This window comes from Pholcus phalangioides, unplaced genomic scaffold (assembly GCF_987345545.1).
Source record: "Pholcus phalangioides strain wild (caught in Gottingen) unplaced genomic scaffold, Ppha-v1.0 ptg000011l_1, whole genome shotgun sequence".
Lineage (NCBI taxonomy): Eukaryota > Metazoa > Arthropoda > Arachnida > Araneae > Pholcidae > Pholcus > Pholcus phalangioides.
This window is the reverse complement of record NW_028301604.1, coordinates 9,397,612-9,418,696: the sequence shown is the minus strand read 5'-3', so window position 1 is coordinate 9,418,696 and position 21,085 is coordinate 9,397,612. Positions and strand designations below refer to the sequence as shown.

Below are 21,085 nucleotides of genomic sequence, written 5' to 3'. Positions count from 1 at the left end.
TGGTGCAAAGTGATTCATTTTGAGCATTTTTAAATTAGTATCATACCTCTACCACAAACAGTTGATGAGATAAAGATCGCATTAGGACTTACAGGACACCCTGTATAGTGTATATTTTGTATTTATACATTTTTTATATTTTTCTTGAATGTGATTTTATGATTCTAGATGATTTGTCCAGTATGTTTCTAGAAATTTTAAAAGTCTAAACTCCAAGTTAACTCTGACTTACGGCTATATAGTGTATATTTTGTCTATAAATTTTTTATTTTTTTCTTGAATACCATTTTACATTCTGCTTTTGGATCCATATGCATAATGCATTTTTTTAGGTCAAGAGACGATCCTACACTGGTGCAAAGCCTATTGTCTAAAACAGTAAAGAACATTTCTTGTGGTGGGGATTATAGTGCTGCAGTTACTCTGGATGGGGAACTTTATACTTGGGGCAAAGGAATATCTGGCTGTTTAGGTCATGGTATGTTCAAGTTAATTTGTCAAAAAATATTGAGATTTGCCTTTATTTACGGGTATTTTAAAATAGCCACTTTATTTAAACACTTACTAGCCATTCTATTAAAAATTAAATATAACTACTATAACTTGATGATAATATCATTGGGGTATATAAAATTATCTACTTTTAGGAAACTAGGAAATTCTAATTTTTTTTGTTATAATGCATTAATTAATTACCTAGTAACTGGTGGAAGCCATTTTGTTAGAGAGCCTGATACATAAACAAAAATGAAAAAGTTCAAGTCTTATATCTATTATTTTAATTACCCTCAGTCCCCCTCCCCAATTTCGAGCTATCTTTTGAGAATTTTCGAAATTCTGTCCTTTTAGAATTAAGGAGAGCCCACGGGTTAGAATTAAATGCAAGGATACAATGACAGATTATTAAGGCGCCCACAGAGAGCTGTGTAAAAATTCAGATATGAAGAATTTTGGTGAGAGTGTTGTTACAGGAGTTTCTGCACTGAATTGAAGAGGATCTAACTGTGCCAGGAACTTTTTTGTTGAATTGCAGGGGAAAAAAGGGCTGCAAACATTTTGTCATGCAAGTGAAGAAGATAAAGACGAGGTTCTTGTTAGGTTTTAGAAGAAAATGGGATAAAGTTTATTTTTTATTCTGCGAATACAGAGATTGTTGCTGTCAAAGAGAAACATCCTTAGAGGGGATAACTTCCCCCAAACAAGATAGAAGAGAATGGTTGGCATTTAATGGAGGCGAACTTAAAGAGATGGAAATTTTTTGATTTTTTTCACCTAAAAATGTATCTAACTTTTTTACTATTAATATGTCTTCAACTTTGGAGCCTTGAATGAGAGATCTTTATATAAGGGTGACAGAATCATCTTCCGTGTACTACCCATATTCATAGCATATCTGACTATATTTGTCCCTCCCCTCTAATATTTACTTTGTATCGATGCCTCTGTATGAGAGCTAAGATTCTTGATACTCTTCAAACTGTTGTAAATTCATATTTTTTAATATTCTGTATTAGAATATAAAATTTAGTATGAATATAAAAAAATTTCATAAGAATATGTACACAAATATGTTATATTTGATTTATTTTATCGCTTCATTTTTATCTACTTCATAGGTAATTATGATAGCCAGTGTACTCCTACTCTTGTGGCAGGCATGAAAAGTAAAGTTGTTATAGACGTAGCGTGTGGAACAGATCCAGCTCACACATTAGCTCTAACAAGTTTAGGTAATTTTTTCAATTGCAAAGTAAATCCTGCTCAAGTAGCCAGCTTGTAAACTCTTAATTTTATGGCATGGTCTTTATTAGTGATGATAAATAAAGGGTTCCCATAAAAAATCACCCAAAAATTTTTGTGTGGTTTGGTGATTGGTATGCACAGGACTTGAATTGTTCAGAACTGGGGTTTTCTTCACAAAAAGTACACATACAGGTGTTATAAAGGTATAAAACTTCCCCAAAATGTATTTGTATAGCTATGTGTTCTTCAAGTTTATTTAATGCTCAAAGACATCATAAAAAATGACATAAAGAAGTGGTACATTTATACTCATCAGGAATTTGATTCCGGATGAATGACAAAAATTAATTGACAAATACAGCAGATATATTTTGTGCAATGTAATAAACTCAATAATTCTGCGTATGTTGATCATGCTTATTCAGTTATCTGGCATTTTGTCAGATGCTACAAGGCATGGCATGAAAAAGAATAACAGTAGGATAAAAACTTTCTCACATTTTGGATTATTTGACCGGGACAACCTGATGAAAATGATTTTGTTTGTGAATTGTTCTTTACTCCAAACATTACACCACTTTTGCTGTAACATTACACCTCCACAAAAAAAACTTATTGCACAAAATTTTATGCAAAGACAAAAGTGTAGTTCAGTCTTTAAACAGGCCAATCCATGATTTTGTAACAGTATTTTTGTTCTTTCCTGATATTTGGCACCCAGGGCACCTTTTTTTTTCTTCTTTTTTTTTGTGCTTCTCACTGATTATCTTATCTTATTCATCTTTAAATGTGAGACCTCGTCCAGAATGAATGATTTCCCATAGAAACCTACAAAAAAAAATTCTGTTTCATCTAACGAATGTGATTCCTGAACAAATTATCTTTTTTAGCCAAAGTGTCACAGTATTGTGATGATGAAAGTTAAATTATCATATGAATATAATATTAACATCTCAAGATGATTATATTGGTGTGCAATGATAAAATATTAAACTTTTTTACTGTTTTGGAATATCTGGGCAAACATGATTAGAAAGTAAAAAATCATTTTGTTTTTATTTGCTCATTTTCTAATACTTAATATCAATTATTATCAGTCTTCCAAATGTATTTAGTGATCCTGGGGATGTACCACCTACTGATTCTTAATAACTGATCATCCAAATGTAATTTGCCGCTGTGGTGGTCGAGTGGTTAGAGTGACGGACTCGCGATGCGAGGATCCGGGTTCGAACCCCACAGTGGTGGTCGGCTGAAGTTGGTTTTCTGTGGTTCCCAACTTCAAGGCGCAAATGCGAGCCGATCTCCCCGTTAAAAAGTCTCGCCACAGAGAGCAACAGTCCTACAACGATAAATCATTCAATCATAACACTTCACTCATAGTTAGAAAAACTGGTGGCAGCACTACACATAACAAACATTACACAGAAACAAGCTTTACGTCAGGTTGCACTACACGTACACGCACATTCCCGCATGTACTGATTCGTTGGAGGGTTCGTTGGGGGGTTCCGTGGGGGGTGGTGCATTTGTGGTGTAGCAGTAGTAGGTAGGGCCTCCAAAAAATGGCTCGGGGATCCATGATGTTCTTAAGTCAGCCACCTCGTTGGGCAATTTGCCTGTTGTGGCGTTGTATTTGTATTTGTATTTGTAAAAGTTGGTTTGTAAGAAGCACATTAAGAATCGAGCTGGAAATGCAACCACTATGTGATTATTAAATGTAATTCTTAAGGTCATGTGACCATGCACAAGAAGAAAAATTTCCTTTTTGGGGAATTTCACCACTGACCAGTGCCTAGCAGAAAATTAATGTGTTAAGGATGGGAGGAAAGAAAAGAAATTTTAGAACAATGCTATAGTGGAAAATTGGTGTTTGTTTAAGGAAATCTGAATATAAATCGTTGAAGGGAAATGGTAAATAGTTTTAGACCTGTTACAATAAAAACTTAAAAAATATACATTCAAATTCATCCAGTATGATTGATCAAATAAAGGTTTTTCCCACACCACCGATGGAGTCTTTCTACCTATACTGCATGATCCCAATTAGGATAATCAGCAGTGATTTCAGTAAGTTTTTAAATTTTGTTCACACAACACACGTATACTACGAATCTATCTTATTTGTAGGTCATTATGCGTCAGTCTAGGATGATAAAAGAGCGAATGTGTTGTGTATACATTATACATGCAAGTAAAGCTAACATTATAAGACTATCAATAATTTTTATATTATGCTTCATATTTACTTCAATTATATCAAGTTTCATGGCACGAAATATATGTGCAGCTATGTATCGCATAACAGGTTTGTGGTTAGATAAAAATATTTCTAATCAGATAATGCAGTAATATAAATAATAAAATCACTTCTGAAATGTTGGCTTTTTTACATACCTAGAAGTGTGAGAGGAAAAACACAGCAGCAGGTGAATAATGATTTTCATATTTCTCTGTATATATACATTTTCGCCGATTAGAGCTTCCTCTCTGATATTTAGTTTGAGAAATTCAATTTTCTCCCAATTTTCAAACTAAAAAAATTTCAAATCTATAAATTCCCATATTAAAGCAATAAAATTAGAAAAGTTTGATGCATCAATAATATCTATGAATTGAGAATTTGAGAATTATGCATAATCACTGATAAATATGATAAATTTAGCAAAATTTATCAAATTTTATCAATTTGGTGATCCAGTATTTTATCACTATTACCAGTATGTACATATGTGCTATATATACACTCCAACACTGTCTTCAAATCCCCCACACGATATTCAGATACAGTAGTCTCAAAAATTTGAGTCCTGAAAGTTCAAGTTTTCGGATAAAATCACAGAGCATTGTCATTTCCGGGGCACTGAAAATTTTCAAATTTCCTTTGTGTTAGACCCTCTTTCTCTCTCTTTTTTTTTCAATCCAAGGACCAAACTTCTTTATTCTTTTCCCTGGAATACTACATACGTAGTACAAACTATGTAGTATTCCCGGGTAATTGGTACAGAGTAAGTTACTCTACAATAATTATGAGAGAGGACATATCAATATGTATACATTCAAAAGGGAGGAAGTTGACTCCCTTCCAGTTTGAAAGGGGCTAAGCAGCTCCCAGCCCTATAACGGATAACTGGTCGAATAAAATATTAGTTTCCCTTGAATAGATGTAGCAAAAATATGCATTAGTTTTTTAGAAAATATTTTTTCCTGCTAAATTCGCTAAATGGACCACCATGCGGCAGGACAATAAAAATTTCTGAAAAGAAAGGTGACAGTTATTAAGGAGCTTGAAATACATACTTTTGTTCCACAAGGGAAGTTATTAATTGACTGTACGAAAGGGGTGACCATTGAGAGGGATTTTACTGTATTTACAGTGTATTGAGAAGACACCAACGAATAAGGCAAATACACAAAAAAAAATAATAATAAAAGTCCTAATGCATTCCAACACCAATGGGTGCCGTCTTCAGAGGAAAAATTTAACCACTAGTTTCGCTGACCGAGTTTCCCATTTGGGTTGAATACCAAATCTTCACGCTCGGTTGCTCAGCGGAAGAAGTACGTCTGTTCACTTCAAACGTCGTGGTCAGAATGAAGCTGTGAGCCTGCATGAGATATTAATGCAGCGTCCTGATTGGACATTTGCGGAATAGTGCTATCCGATTGGTCTATTCGAATTTTCTTGTAATTCCCGCTCGAAATGAATTTAAGCCATGGTGTTGCGATCGGGGGTGTAGATTTATTATCGTTCATTAGTATATTTTTGAAGGCCCGAATATATGTGCCTTCGTAGAAATCTGGATCAACTGTGGACTTGACTTTGTGAAAAACTCTTGCTTCTTGAAATTTGAATTTATGGCCTTCTTGCCAACAGTGAGCGGCGATGGTCGATTTTTCACATTCCTGATTCTTAACACAGCGAGCGTGTTCATTTAATGTTGCTTTTATGGGTCTCCTTGTCTGTCCTATATAACCAAGAGAGCAATCACCACGTGGAATGTAATAAATGCCCCATTGTTTATTCTGCTGCATTGTTGGCAAAGTGTTTTTATGCGCGAGTAGAGACGGAAAGAATACGAGAATAATGATCGGCAAAATAACGGATTTATTTAACGACAGCATATTGATCTCCACTAGAAATCATTGACTAAACACTAAATCTACACCCCCGATCGCAACACCATGGCTTAAATTCATTTTGAGCGGGAATTACAAGAAAATTCGAATAGACCAATCAGATAGCACTATTCCGCAAATGTCCAATCAGGACGCTGCATTAATATCTCATGCAGGCTCACAGCTTCATTCTGACCACGACGTTTGAAGTGAACAGACGTACTTCTTCCGCTGAGCAACCGAGCGTGAAGATTTGGTATTCAACCCAAGTGGGAAACTCGGTCAGCGAGACTAGTGGTTAAATTTTTCCTCTGAAGACGGCACCCATTGGTGTTGAAATGCATTAGGACTTTTATTATTATTTTTTGTGTATTTGCCTTATTCGTTTATTCGTGTCTTCTCAATATTCTTGGGTAAAGTGGATCAACTCTTCTATTTACGGTGTATTTCTTTCACTAAAAAAATGAGTTTCGAGCAAAGCTGAAATGTTTTTTAACTTCAGATTTTAAATTTTTTTATATGTTCACAAATATTGTTGATAGATTCAGTATAGATTTGACTTCAATATTAATTTTAATCAAAATTTTTTAATGTTTCAATTTTCATACTTTAAAAAGAATATAAATTTATTTGATACAAAGGTTATATTTACTCATGGGGGAGTGCTACACATGGAAAATTGGGCAGAGATGATGCTGATAATTGCTGCTCTCCCAGAATTGTTGAAGAGCTTCAAGGGATTGATATAATTAATGTATACTGTGGTGATCAAACAAGCTTTGCTTTAACAGAACATGGCGAAATATACTCATGGTAAGATTTTGTACTTCATAATTTTTATATGTTCTGATGTGTTATAATTTTTCAGATTTTTTTTTCAAGTTCATGTTTCATGCAACTTGCTCCATTCTCTACAGTCAAAGCAGTTTAGTGCTATGGGTTGAAGTAGAAGGTAAATCAAACAAAAGAAGAGGGATTTTTTTATTTCTACATGTAAATTGCAATTTGGGAGAAAAAGTGTTTCCAAGAAGACTCATGAGATGAATTAATCCTTCAATGGGTGAGACTGCATATATCCAGTAAAGAAAAACCTTTTCATTTCATTAATGACAAGCCCAGATACTTTGTAAATCTGATATCTCAATGGGGCATATATTTTCATCCTCTTTTTTTGCACCTGCTGAAAATCAGAAGAAGGCCTACTTCATTAAAAAAATATGTCACATTTTATAGTGGGTTCTGCGATTTATGTTACGCTAGTTGGAGGGTTAATAAGCAGTTTCAGTTTTTAAACACAACAATAAACACAGGGATGCCTAATAAAAAAGTTTTATTTTGCTGACAAAGACTTATAAGATTATACCAAGGTGTCATCACTATGTATTTTTCTGTTGTTCATCCAACATCTTATAGTTTTGCAATTGAGATCAAAGAACTGCAAAAATATCTTTCCCCCATAAAATATCATGATTGACAAATATGATGACCATTGATGGTTGAACAACAGTTCAACAAACATTATTCATGATTACCATTTAATTAAAGACAAACTGAATACACACATTTGTTTCAAAAAATTGAATGTCCCAAAATCTTGCAAGCACAGTTCAGGAAATGCTCATTAGAAAGCCAAAATTTACAATGGCTGTAATTTGCATTTCCTTCTAAGAGGATCTTTTTGAGAATATCAGTGGCAGAAAAATTGCATAAAGTAGATTGAATTTTCTAAAATGCCAAATTACTTTTTCATCTTTGTTTCAAAAAATTAAAACATCTTGAAAGTTGTTTAAAAAAATTAGAAAATCAAATTGATTGAACAATTGTTGTATGTCTTTTCTGGTTATGTATGTAAACCTAGATCTACCTTTTTGATTCCAGAAGTTGGAAAATTTCCATGTCGATGGGGATTTCATTTGCCATAAAGATTTTGCTGATTTGAATTGCTGCAGCATCAATACAGCTTCTTGGATTTGGTCAAAATCTTGATGGCAAATGAAATTTCCATCTCAATACAAGTATTTTGGAACCAAATGGGGGAGAGCCTAATGTACGTTTAGGAAAGTCTTCTGATTCATTAATTATGTTTTGGTCCCAGCTGAATGTTTTGGTCTGAAGACTTTGTTTGAAAATGGAAAACGCAGATTGGATGAAGAATTCAGCAATGTCCATCAAACATCATTGATACTTTGGTGGTTTTGTGATATCTGATGATTGTACCTAATGCTGATCACTCGCAAACCAGTCAGTAACTGCTACAATAGCAATGATTTCTAATGGTAGAAGTCCAATCCAAATATATGCCAGAGACATTAATTTAATGTTTTTATGCACAAAATCCACGGTCAAGGTCAAAGATGGTTACATATTTGTAATAATTTGTATAACATATTTGTACAATATAAGCATGTTTTCTTATACTATCCAGGCAAATGCACACATATTTTTGAGTTTACATAAATGTCTCATTTTTCTACCTGTAAGGCAAAGAATAACACAAAATTTACATAAATAACGAAGAAAGATATACAACAAATTTGATCAAGTTGATGTAATTTTGTATGAAAATATTCATGCAACAATCTCTTTTAAGTCCGACGTTCTAATTTTTTTAAACAACTTTCAGGATGTCCTAATATTTTGAAACAAAGCAAAAAAGTAATTTGGCATTTAGGATGCATTCAATCTACATTATGTGAGTTTTTTTTTCCATTGATATGCTCAAGAAGAAGCTCTTGAAAGATGGAAATGCAAATTACAGCCATACTGTAAATTTTGACTTTCTAACTTGAGCATTTCATGAACTGCACTCGTAAATTTCTGTAATGTTCTAATTTTTTTTAACAAATGTGTACATGGCATGCAAGGACTGGAGCAGGATAAAACTATGATTTAATGATTTAATTGAAGGCAGACAAATTGAATACATGCATTGCAGTAACATGTGGCCAATGAATCGCTTCAAAACTATCAAAAACATAGGTCAGCTCAGGAAAATTTCAAAATCACTAACTTAAAAGGTCAAAGGGCTTATCAGGGGAGGTGTCACAAATTTAGGGCAGCAGAGCATCATGAGGTGATTTCCGCACTACTAGAGTCCCAGCAAAGCATCTAGTACCCTATGGTGTGATCAGAGTTGAAAAATGCTTGGGAGCTCATGTTTGTAGATACTGACCATCCCAGCAGTAATAAGGCCCTCATCATCAGAGGGAAGTGCTGAGCCAAACTCTCATCATGAAGACCTGGCTCAGTTGATCAAAAACAAATGAGAGAAGCGAGGGAGCCAGAAACTGAAGGCTCAAAAACTACTTTAGTCCTCCTTCCAATAAACCTTGTGAGAGGGTGATAATTTCAATAATGCAATGATAATCATACAATGCAAACACACTCATCCCTGCTTATGCTCTTGAGTTCTGTGTATACTGGATTAGCTTCCTCCTCTCACTAATTTTTTTCATGCATGAAAGACTGATTACAGTGGTGACAATACATTTTTATGATTGATGACTGTGTATTTCAGTGCAATTTTTACATAATAATGGATTTCAACAAGGCCGTAGGGGGGGGGGGGGGGGGTCGTGCCCGAAATGTTTGTAATTTTTTCCTATAGTTTTAAATGTTCTTTTCAACTGCATTTTTTTTAAATCAATTGGAGACTACGGATACCAGAAAGAAAGATTTTCTTCTTTATTTCCAAAGCACAAGTATAGGTGTCGAAGTCACCAGTTTCAGACAATAAAAAAAAATGTGCAGCTAACTGTTGCCACAACTGTACTTATCATCAGATCGCAATGAAAGGAATCAAACCAAAAAGCATATTTTCAAACACTGATTGAATAGCAGGCCACTGAAATTCATTAGGACCCTAAGGACTGAGGCAATGTATTTCAGCATGCATCACAAAACCCTCACCCTATTCAAAGAAGAAACTCTCTTTTCCCCTTCCTAGAGAAATATCATTTCAAAATACCGCTCTAGCAAAACAGGCCATCATCAATGCCGATCGCTTTGTTCAAATGCAAATACAATGCCACAACAGGCAAAATGCCCAACGAGGTGGCTGAAGTAAAACTAGCAAACCTAATTTTTATCCAACAAAATGTTTGAAATTGGGATGTATAGTCAAATGCAAACTGGCCGGTTTCTGGTCCAGAGTTATTTTTAAAAATATGATCTTCATGAATGCCCAAAAGATCTTCATGAAATTTATTACGCCACAATCAATTATGTTATGTCATAACTTTTTCCATATTCCAGCTCTCGTTGATGAGCCATCATATATATTTTTTTTCCTTCCCACCTTCTCTCTCTTTGTGGGGTTGAAGTTTTTAATCTCAAATATCCAACATATAGAGTTGAACTTTGTTAATGCCAAAATATCTGTATTCCAAAAAGATTTCTTAAAGAATTAGAGAAGTGAGGATTCTGGTGCTCCAGGCAGTGCCACAACTAGAAGCTTGGTCAGCCAGGGCATGCATGTGTTTTGGCACCTCCTTTGTAATGACAAGTGTTGGATCTGCAGAATATAGACCATTTATAGAGTAAATAGTTCAATGGATGGAAGTTGCAAATTAAACTCACGACTATATTGTAGTGGACTTCAACACCATACTCATGAATGCCACCAGTTGCTTTCTAACAATAGTATCAACTATGTCGGCATCTTTGATTATGAATTCGAACATTTGCGTCCGCCACCCTTACGAAAAACACACGCATGCCCCTACGCCCCTAAGAGAGGGGATCACTAGTGCATCGGATATCTTAACAATACCTGGCTTTTTCCTTTTTAATCTTTAAAATTTTGTGCTCGTCAAGGAGGAAGAAGAAGGATAAAAAAAAGTCCAGTGTCCAGCAATAATTGGAACCATATGACAAAATGCAAATGAAAAGAACAGGGTGGGGGAATGACTGTTGCCTGTAGAATCACATATTTTTTCACCCTGTCCTATCAGAATTTGAAGTTCTTCGGTTCATAGTTACTGTAGAGTATTATATTAATTTGAGTTTTTTTAGCAGAACATCTCTGTCAGTTCGATTCTATCTCTATTCATCAATTTAACGTTTTTTTCTTGATTTTACCTTGATTTTTTTCAAATGGATATAACTAAGTGTTTCAAAAAACCACGGCTTGATCCTGATGGTGCATCAGTGCTGAGCAATCATGCGTGTCCTTTTGAATGAAGCGATTCCTACAAATGAATTGAAAAATGAGCCTGGAATTTCACCTGTTGTAGCTGTCGTGTCTTCTGCTGAATGGGATATTGGACACTATATTGATTCATCATTAAATGATTTGAGGCAAAATGCAACACTCTATGACTCCATAATAATTAGGCTTTAATTCAAACTAAGAACACAAATTGCATTAATAAAAAATTAATCAAACAGTTGTAAAATGTTAAAACTTTAAAATTACTAGTTGAATAAGACGACCAGTGCTAGTACAAATAAAAATCAAGTGAGCAACAAAAAAACAGCATTAGAGTTCTCTTATATACTTTTGAAACATTTTAAAAATTAGCATATTCACAAAGAATAAAATGCAGGAAAAAGTCTGCCTGAGTGACATCATAATCCTTCTTTTACCAAACAGTCTCACATCACCGTCTCGCATAGCAATCCTTTTCCACAGGTCAGTACGCTACAGATTGTTCACGTAAAAAATTACAGTTGAATTGTTGGAATTCACCTGAAAATTACCCATTTCCATCACAACAGGTTGGAAAAAGAAAATTAAAGTTTCAATGCTCTTCGCTTAAACAATTCAATTGGTTAGCTTATTTGAAACATCGTCAAGGAGCATTTTGTAAACTGTGTGTTGTGTTTTTCCATGAAAATTGTGCCAAAGGGGGGCATCAGCAGCTTGGTGTCCTGGTTAAAAACCCTATTCAAGGTGGAAGGACGCTTGAGAGGATTTTCTAAATCATACCAAAACTTGCTATCACCAAGCATGTAGTGAATATGCAGACAGCTTTTTAAGAGTCGCTGAAGGCCAACAAGATAATGTTGCAAATCAACTCGGCATTAAAAGAAGCAGACAGAACTCAAATATGAGAAAAGCCATGAAATCTATCATCAAAGCGGTGATCTTATGCGGTCTCCAACAAATTGCCCTTTGAGGAACATGTAACTCTGGAAACGTTCTACAAGAAAAAGATGTGATTGATGGAAATTTTCGATCTCTTTTCCGTTTCCGTGTGGATGCCGGTGATGCTGTTTTAATGAAACATCTGGAACATGGGCCATGGAATTCCCATTATATCCGTCCCATGATTCAGAACGAGATAATAGAGCTCTGTGCCAAATTCCTTCAAGAAGAGATAGTACGGAAAATAAATTTATCACAGTATTTTTCGGTTTTGTGTGATGAAACCACTGACATTTCTGGAACAGAACAACTGAGTCTATGTGCGCGATATTTTGCTAAAGAGGAAAAAAAATACTAGAAGAATTTCTCCTTTTTGCACCTGCCACGGATGTCATGGTCTTTCACGTTTGATTCTATAGAATCTGCAATGTCTAGGCATAAACTGATTATCTGGTTGGACAAGGGTATGATGGTGCTGCAGCTGAGTGGTTATTCACATGGAGCCCAAACCTTCATCAAAAATGAATATCCCCTCGCATTGTATGTCCATTGTGGAGCACATTTCCTAAATCTAGCGTTAATCAATTCTTGTTCGATTCCAGCGATACAAAATTGCATAGGCACAGTGCAATCTGTAGGAACATATTTTTGATCTTCTCCAAAAAACAACGAAATTTTAAAGAGAAACATCAATGAACTAATTCCTGCTTTGAAACAAAAACTTTGATATTGATGTGTGAAACTCGTTGGATTTGCAAACATGGGACATGTACATTGCAATCGTTCTCGCTGCAAAGTTTGCAAGAATTGAGGAACTGTGAATCCATCCAAAATGCTCATCAATTGTTATTCGCTGTCATCAATGATCAGTTTGTTATTGCTCTTTGCATACTTGATCTCATCTTCTCCTGGGCCCTGCCTCTGTCTAAAACTTTGCAGGTTGTGGACTGTGATTTGGTATCAGCACTGGAGTACGTTGATCTGATTTTGACCACACTGAACCAACTAAGGGATAACGTGGCAGAAAAGTTCAGTGCAGTTTTCAACGAAGCTTCAAAACTTATCTCTGAGGTGTACTGAGAAATCGAGGTGCCCAGAACAACATCAAGGATGACCCAGAGGGGAAATGTCGCATGGAGTACTCAGAATAAACTTGTTCCTATCTTTTGTCGACCATGTATAAATGCAGATAACAGATCGATTCAATACTCACAAACCATTGGTAGTTGCAATGCAAATATTTCTCACTCGTCACATCAATTCAAATTGTGGAAAACAACTCACCATGTGCAAAGAATTTTATGATAGTGTCCTTCCAGAAAGTAGAACACTCTGCTGGGTATTCTGTATGGCGGAATAAATGGATTAAAACTGACGAAAATTTGAGACCGGGAAATGCAATGGAAGCCCTTTTACAATGCGCCACAAATCTTTATCCTAACATCCATACGTTGCTACTAGGGTTGTAGTGATTTAAATCAGCAATTTAAATCAACTGATTTTTTTTTTAAAAATCACTGATTATATCAATTTTTTTCAGATATGAAAAATTATCCGTTGTAATTGAATAAAATTATAGTTTATTATCACAATATTATCACTATAGCAGCTCTTTGATTTAATTTTTTAAAAATTAGCTGTGATTTAAATTTTTATTAAATTATTTTAAAAATATCAATTAATTTAAATATTATATTTTCAAATATTTTTATAATATAATATATACGTTAATATGTATATCAAATATCAGAGATACCATAGGCGTACCAATTTAGCTGATAAATGGTTACCCAAGATTTATAATGATGAAGTTAGAGGATGTAAAGTTGACTTAGAAAATCAAAAATTGCATGGCGATGGATGGATATACATAATGAATAAATTCTATGTGTTATCAAACAGTGTGGTAAAGCCATCCATGTTGGTACTATTGACACATCCGTCTTATCACATGCTGGAAATTGTTTAGCAAATGTGGTTTTTAGTTCAGTAAATTCAACAGAAGAAAACTTCAAATGCAACATATCAAGTTTTGTTATAAAGTTTTGTTATTGCAAATATGATTTCTTCCAGAAAGACTGGATGAAAAGCTTGGCTTTTCAGGACTTACATATTGGTACATTTTAAACTTTTTAACCGAAGATTTGGTTAAAACTGATGTAACAAAGTATGTTACAAGTATATTTAGATACTTCCGCAATCATCTCTCAAATGCATGGTATCATGTGTAAGGTGGAAGTACATTGGTCTTCCTGCAGAGGTATGATGGAATACTTGTGATTCTCTTGAATCTTATGTTAAAAATCCGTCAGTTGTTACCAAAGTTTGTGAAGACCATAAATCCCAGATAGTAACATCTTTAATGAAATCTTATATATTGATTCAAAAAGAAATGTCAAGGACATGATTGCAATTCTGAAACCAATAGCCAAAATTAACGATTTTGTACAAAGGAACACACACAACTGCTATATACCGGAATGTGTATTGGCATGGAAAAAGCTGCAGTTGAAGATAAAAGAAGCATCAACATCAAACAATAAAAAGGTTTTGCCATCAAAGTATAAAAATATATATAAACAATCATTAACAGATGCACACTTTGATGCATTTATTCTAAGCTCATCAGTGTTAACTGCTGATATGGAATTAATGTCACAAAAGAAGAGAGAAATGAGGGTCTTGAATTTATCAAACAAAAAATGTGGCTCTGGTCTCTTAGCAATTTATATTAGTTTTTGGGAAAGTTAGAACCATTTCATGCTAAATTTTTTTTTTCACCCTAAGATTGTTGATACAATGTCTGATTTGGAATGGTTGAATAGTTTTTATAATGTTTCGGGTAAAGACGGTGATTACAGAGAGCGATATGTGATTTTTAAACATGCTAACTACAGCCAAATCATTGATGACTGCATTGAAAGGATTTTTTCAAGGTGCAGTTCATTCCAAATCGCGAAACAGATTAAGAGTAGGCAAAGCATTCAAACCAGTGTTTCTAATGAAACAAATGAACAATTATTCACACAGGGTAAAATTATTTAATACTTGATGTACGATATCTATTCAAGAACTGTTTCCACCCCCTTTTCTTAATAAAATGTTCTGAAATATTTCACAAGTATACGATTTTTTATCTTTAGTTTGCAAATATTTTTTAAATAGTCATTATTTTTGTAAGTTTAAATTTCTTTAATTTTATATTCTTTAAAGAAAGCATAGATTAATGAATAGTGTGTTAGCAATATATATATATTATATATTTCGTTTAAAAAAATCAATAAAATCAAAAAAGTTGTGATTTAAATCAAATAAATCGATTTTTTTTAAAAAAATCAAAAAATCAGCAACCCTGGTTGCTACAAATTCTTTCTGCATTTGCATTTCTTGCATAATGCAAATCCTTTGCATTACGCAATGCACAATCACGCTGCATTTCTAATCATTTGCATATCTCCCCGACATGTACCTTCAGGCCAACTTTCGTTTCGATCCCACAATTATTTCTTGGTGCGCAAATTTTTATGGCAATGAGTGTATTTTGTGCAACCACACATCATTTCAGCACTTTAACAGCATCAGTGTGTGGATAGAACAACTTTTATCAAGATGCACATTGTAATACCAGCAAAGCAGCTGCTGAAGAATAACATTACACTAACAATAACAGGATGACATGACACCTGGCCGGTAGCCAGTTCACCTAACCTTAACCCTTGCAACTTCTGGCTGTGGGGGTACCTCAAAATGTTATGAACAGTGGTCGGATTGCAAACTTTGGTGAATTGCAAGTTCCAGTGTGTCCCCTATACGTTGGACGTTTCTCAGGAATATTAATGTGGGGGTGCGTTTGGTTTAATAAAGGTGAATTGCAAGTGCATCATATCATGACCATGGCATACTCTTGATCTGCTATTGAACAAGCATTTTTGTGCTTTCACTTCATAGTCAGAACACGGTGGACAACATATTTAACATTTTTTGAGTAAGTTGTAGTTATTTGTTCAATTACTTCATTTTCGTGATGTTTCCATGAACTGAAATCATGCATTGCTAATTAAGTTATCATTTTGCTCTGAATGGCTATCTTGTCCATTCTGGCACTGATTCCCGAATCTGACAAAACTAATGCCAGATGTTTTGCAAAAAATAATTATTGTTAATTAATTATGACAATAAAATCAGAATACAGGGTAAGTCAAAGTGAATGCTGGGATTTCTCAAAGCTTTACTACGTAAAATGTAATTAATTACGTTTAATATTTTACACATTCAAAAGATACACAATGTAAAAGGTAATACACACAAGTTACTAATAGCAGTTTGTAATTTTATATTTCACACACAAAAAAGTAAATAAATAACAAAAAAAAAGGAATTTTTTGGGGATTCATAAAGGATCGTGTGTGTATGTGCATCCAGGTCCAAGGACCATGATTGATTTGAAAGCTCATATCACAGCTGCTACTGCCATCATCAATACAGACATGCTACACAAGGTTTGATAAGAATTGCATTACAGACTTGATGTATGCCGTGTAACAAAAGGATCGCATATCAAACATTTGTGAGGACTACATTCAAAACTTGATTATAATACCTCTACATGTATGTATCTTTTGAATACATACATTAATTACATTTTGCATAGTAAAGCTTTGAAATCCCTGCATTCATTTTGACCTACCTGTAGTTAATTAACTATTAATGAACTAATTAATAATTTCACATTTATTTTGTCATGATGACTTGCTGTCACACGGGGATGGTGGGATCTTGTGTGAATCAATATAAAAATAATCACTATACTGAGAGTTGTAGCTGCTCCCTACAGTCACGGCCCTATGTGGTTGACCTCCCTAAACTCCCTCCGACTTGTAGTCTGATAGTATACGTAAAGGACAAAAAAAATATTGCCATCAAGACGTGATAATATATGATCAGTTAATTATTCATGTTCATGATGGTTAATAGATTCATTAAAAACAGGTTTTTACTGTTTGGAGTAAATGATTAGTTATTGTGGTTAATGAATTCATTGGTTAATTATCAAATTGTGAGTATTAAATTACTATAACTATCGTTGTTGTTAAATTTTTAAATTTTAAACATCTGCTAGTTTAGAGAGAAACGATGTCACTCGCCGCTTTTCATACGAAGTACGAAAGCCTGGATAACCAAGCGGAGATCGAGATGTTGTTCGGAAAGAAAATTCACATTCCTCTGTGGGGAATCGAACCACCAATCTCTCACTGTCCGGGCGAGTGTTCTAACCATTGAACTACAGAGGACAGACGTTTTCAATCCTTAGAGCATATGTATGAATGCTGAATGGGACTGTGCATGGACAGCGCCTCCAAGCTCAGCTAATAGCCCTTACGACGTTAGCCCCTAGATGCCGACATATAGGGAGAAACGATGTTCCTCTCCGCTTTTCATACGAAGTGCGAAAGCCTGGATAACCAAGTGGAGATAGAGATGTTGTTCGGAAAGAAAATTCACATTCCTCTGTGGGGAATGGAACCACCAATCTCTCACTGTCCGGGCGAGTGTTCTATCCAGGCTTTCGTACTTCGTATCTGCTAGTTTATCAAATTATTAGTGTGAAGTATTAATTTTAAACATAGCCAGAAATTTCGTTTATTCTTTCATTTCGGGGGGACCAAAGTGATAGAACAATATATTTGGCCATCTTTTTCTTTTTTTGTGGTAATTTTTTCATGTTTTGGGGGAGAGGGACCAGACCCCCCCCCCCCCACTACAGCCTTGGTTTTAAAGTGCAAAGAATTACTGAATATAGTATAATGTATTTGAATTAATGTTCCATTTACCAAGTGCAAAGTATTCAAATTCAAGTGCAGTTATTATTTTTAAGTAGTTTACTTTCGAAAATATAGTATTTTAAAAAAAATTAAAAATACCACGATACATCTTGAAATTGATTTTGATCAGTTTCTTTCAAGTTGAAATGATACATTTTAAAAATTAGTAGCTTAAAATTTCTGTGGAATTTGGAAGAGATTTTCTGTATTTTCCATTTTCTATTATCCACTATGTTCACCAATATCCCCCCACACATGGTAGGTCCCCATGCATGCTTCAACATACAAATGATGCTTGATTAGGTTGGTGTTTGTAAAGTTAAACTTGATTAGCTTGTACTGCATTCTTTAATTGCAAAACATAAGTAATGACTATATTATTCATCTTGTTTATTTATTTAGGGGTAAAGGAGAATGCTACTGCTTAGGACATGGTTACTGTAATGACATAACTATTCCTAAGCAAATAGAAGAAATGGCTGATAAGACAATTACTCATTTTTCGACTGGTGATCAGCACTGTGTTGCTGTTACTGATGATGGTAAAGTTTATGGATGGGGATGCAATGATTCTGGACAAATTGGAAATTGTGAAGGCAACATTCCAGCTGAATTAAGCTTGCTACGAGATCAAAAAATGTACGGCGCCATCTGTGGTTATCAGCAGGTTAGTGTTTTATTTGTGATTATGAAAATTTTATTTTCAATTTTTTATACAGGGTGATTTTAATTAAAGTTTAAAAACGCTCTAAAATAAGAACCAATGGTCAGAGTGACTTGAAAATTTGCAGCCTGAAGCAATGGAATTTTGTTATACATACAGACAGTGTGTCCACAGTTTATTGTCAATAGTCAACCAATGTTTGCTGCTCCAAAAAGTTGAGGAGATCGGTTTATACTCTGTGCCTACACGAACATGTGCTTGGTGAGAGTTAAAGCTCATACAGGAATAGTTGGAAATGAGTTAGTTGATCAACTAGTTAAGGTGGTCATTAAACTTCCTCAGTAATATGATCATCCTTGGCCAATGAGCTTGACCCATTGATTGCTGAAAGAAAGCCTATTGAGGGCATGGCAAGTCAAGTGCAACCAAGGATGCCTTCAAAATTCAACATCTCACTTCCAGTGGTGTAGTGGTGTCACTATGTCTGGCCAAAGGGAAAAAGATCATCACAGCTACAGAATATGGCCTGTTTTATGTGTACTTGGAATGTTTCAAGTGCTCTGTCCACACCAAGTGCATATACTGATCACCAGATTCACTATGGTACTATGCAGCTATGTGTCCATGCACAGCCAAATATCAGTTTGGCCAAATGCCTGAATCATGAATGACTATATGAAAAATAGGAACCCTTGAAAGCCCAATTTGCCATCTCAAGTGACTTAATAAGATTTGTGGAAGAGGAATTTATATAAACTTCATTTTAAGTTACTCCAAAATTACCAGGAGTGGAATGAGGTTCTTATGATCTGAATAACATCTGTCGTGAAAGTGTAACAGAACCAGGAAAAGGATATACAATTTTGAAAGACTTCGGAGGAATAGGAGAGAAGGCTAGATGGCACTATAGGTTAATCCAGGAGTGAGGATTCAATCAATATATACATTAATGACCAATTTCACATTAGAATCATCATTCTATGATTGTCAAATTTTGATTTTACACAAGGCACAAGAACGAGCAATGCTTTTACCATATTGCAGAATATGGTGGAAGCATGTTTCTTTCGTGACTTCATTTTTGTGATGTTTTCATGAATTATGAAATCATGCAATGATAATTGAATTGTGGATTCCCTGACTAGTGTTTCCATTCTGAGAGCAAATTTCCCCATATTGGATGAGCATAGTGCCATCTATCAGTAAAATTTTGAATATTTTTTTCATTCACATCAAACAAGATTCCATTGCTTCAGAAATGTTCATGCAAATTTTAAATTCATTCGGCTCAGTGGTTTGTATTTTACAGCATTTTGAAATCTGAATTTTTATTATAACCATACTGTATCAAATTTATACTATAATATTTCAATCATCATTCAAGAGATATTTTTCGTGAAATTATCAGTAATTTTCCTTACAAATCCCACATACATATTACCCAAAAACACAAAGTTCATATGAAAGAATGATAAATTATTATATGCTTTAAATACAGTTGAACCTTGTTCAACATGAAAAATATTTAATTCATATTAGGCGAAAAATTATAGAGGGTTTGACTTACAGAAGTTTGTCTAATTTTAATCTGCTGTTAAATGCAATGAAAATTTTGGTAATCTATATACAATGAAACCTTGATATTGCGATACTCTGCAGACCAAGAAAAATATTGCTGTAGATGAGTTATTGTTATATCGAGAAGTATCATTATCATCAGGCACCACAAAATTTACGATGTTGTTGGCTTGTTGGCATCTCTTCTGAATTAGCGTTGTTCGTACCCCTCATCAAATACATTTCAAGTATTTATTCTCAGCAAAAAATCTAATTGATTAGTTAATGAATAACATTCAGTTAGATGTTAGTTAGTTTAGATGCAAAATACTGATGGTATTAAACACTCTTGAAATAACAAAAACTGGTGACAAATTAAAAAATATATTGAATATGATTCTGAGTGAAATATATAAAATATATTATTGTAGAGTGGTTTTGAAATATTCTAAAAATACATTGTTATAGAGGGGTTTATGATAGTAAAGTATATCGCTGTATCGAGAGGAATTTACATCAAACTGTAGGTGATTCCAAACAAGATTTGAAAAAATATCATTGTAGAGGGATTTATTGTTGTATTGAGTATTGCTGTAGCAAGGCTTCACTATATAAAACTATCTGTTCTATAACAATACTGTGTTTCCCCAAAACTAAGACCTGGTCTTACATCAATTTTTGTCCCAAAAAATGCATTAGGGCTTATTCTCAGGTTATGTCCTGTTTTTCTGATGTAACAAAAAACATTTATTATCCACAAGAGCATATGCAGGATCAACCTTTTTGAAGGGGGCACAAAAATTTTCTTCCAGAGAAATTTTGAATTACAACCCTTCAAAAGGCATTTAAATTAACAGAAATTGGTTAATGTAGCATATAAAGTATTTTCTTTCAATATTTTAATTTTTTAACCAAAATATTATTTTTTTCCCCCGTAACTTTTGATTCAGCTTGGGGGGGAGGGCAAGGGCCCCCTGTGCCACTTCCAACCTGCTTATGCCTCTGATTATCCGATTACCCACACATATTATGAATTCCTGCTTGAATTTCTTAGGATTTCATTTGCTCCATTGATCTTGATCTCTCATGTCC

General features: G+C 34.3%; 1 protein-coding gene across 1 annotated transcript in view; it reads left to right on the top strand.

Annotated features, from left to right (window-relative positions):
* HERC2 (E3 ubiquitin-protein ligase HERC2) overlaps positions 1–21,085 on the top strand; it is a 645,607-nt gene that overhangs the window by 88,491 nt on the left and 536,031 nt on the right. The window contains exons 14-17 of the mRNA XM_089238586.1: positions 333–478; positions 1,617–1,730; positions 6,504–6,675; positions 18,175–18,439. Of these exons, the coding sequence (XP_089094712.1) occupies positions 333–478; positions 1,617–1,730; positions 6,504–6,675; positions 18,175–18,439 (697 nt within the window). The remainder of the gene's footprint in view (positions 1–332; positions 479–1,616; positions 1,731–6,503; positions 6,676–18,174; positions 18,440–21,085) is intronic.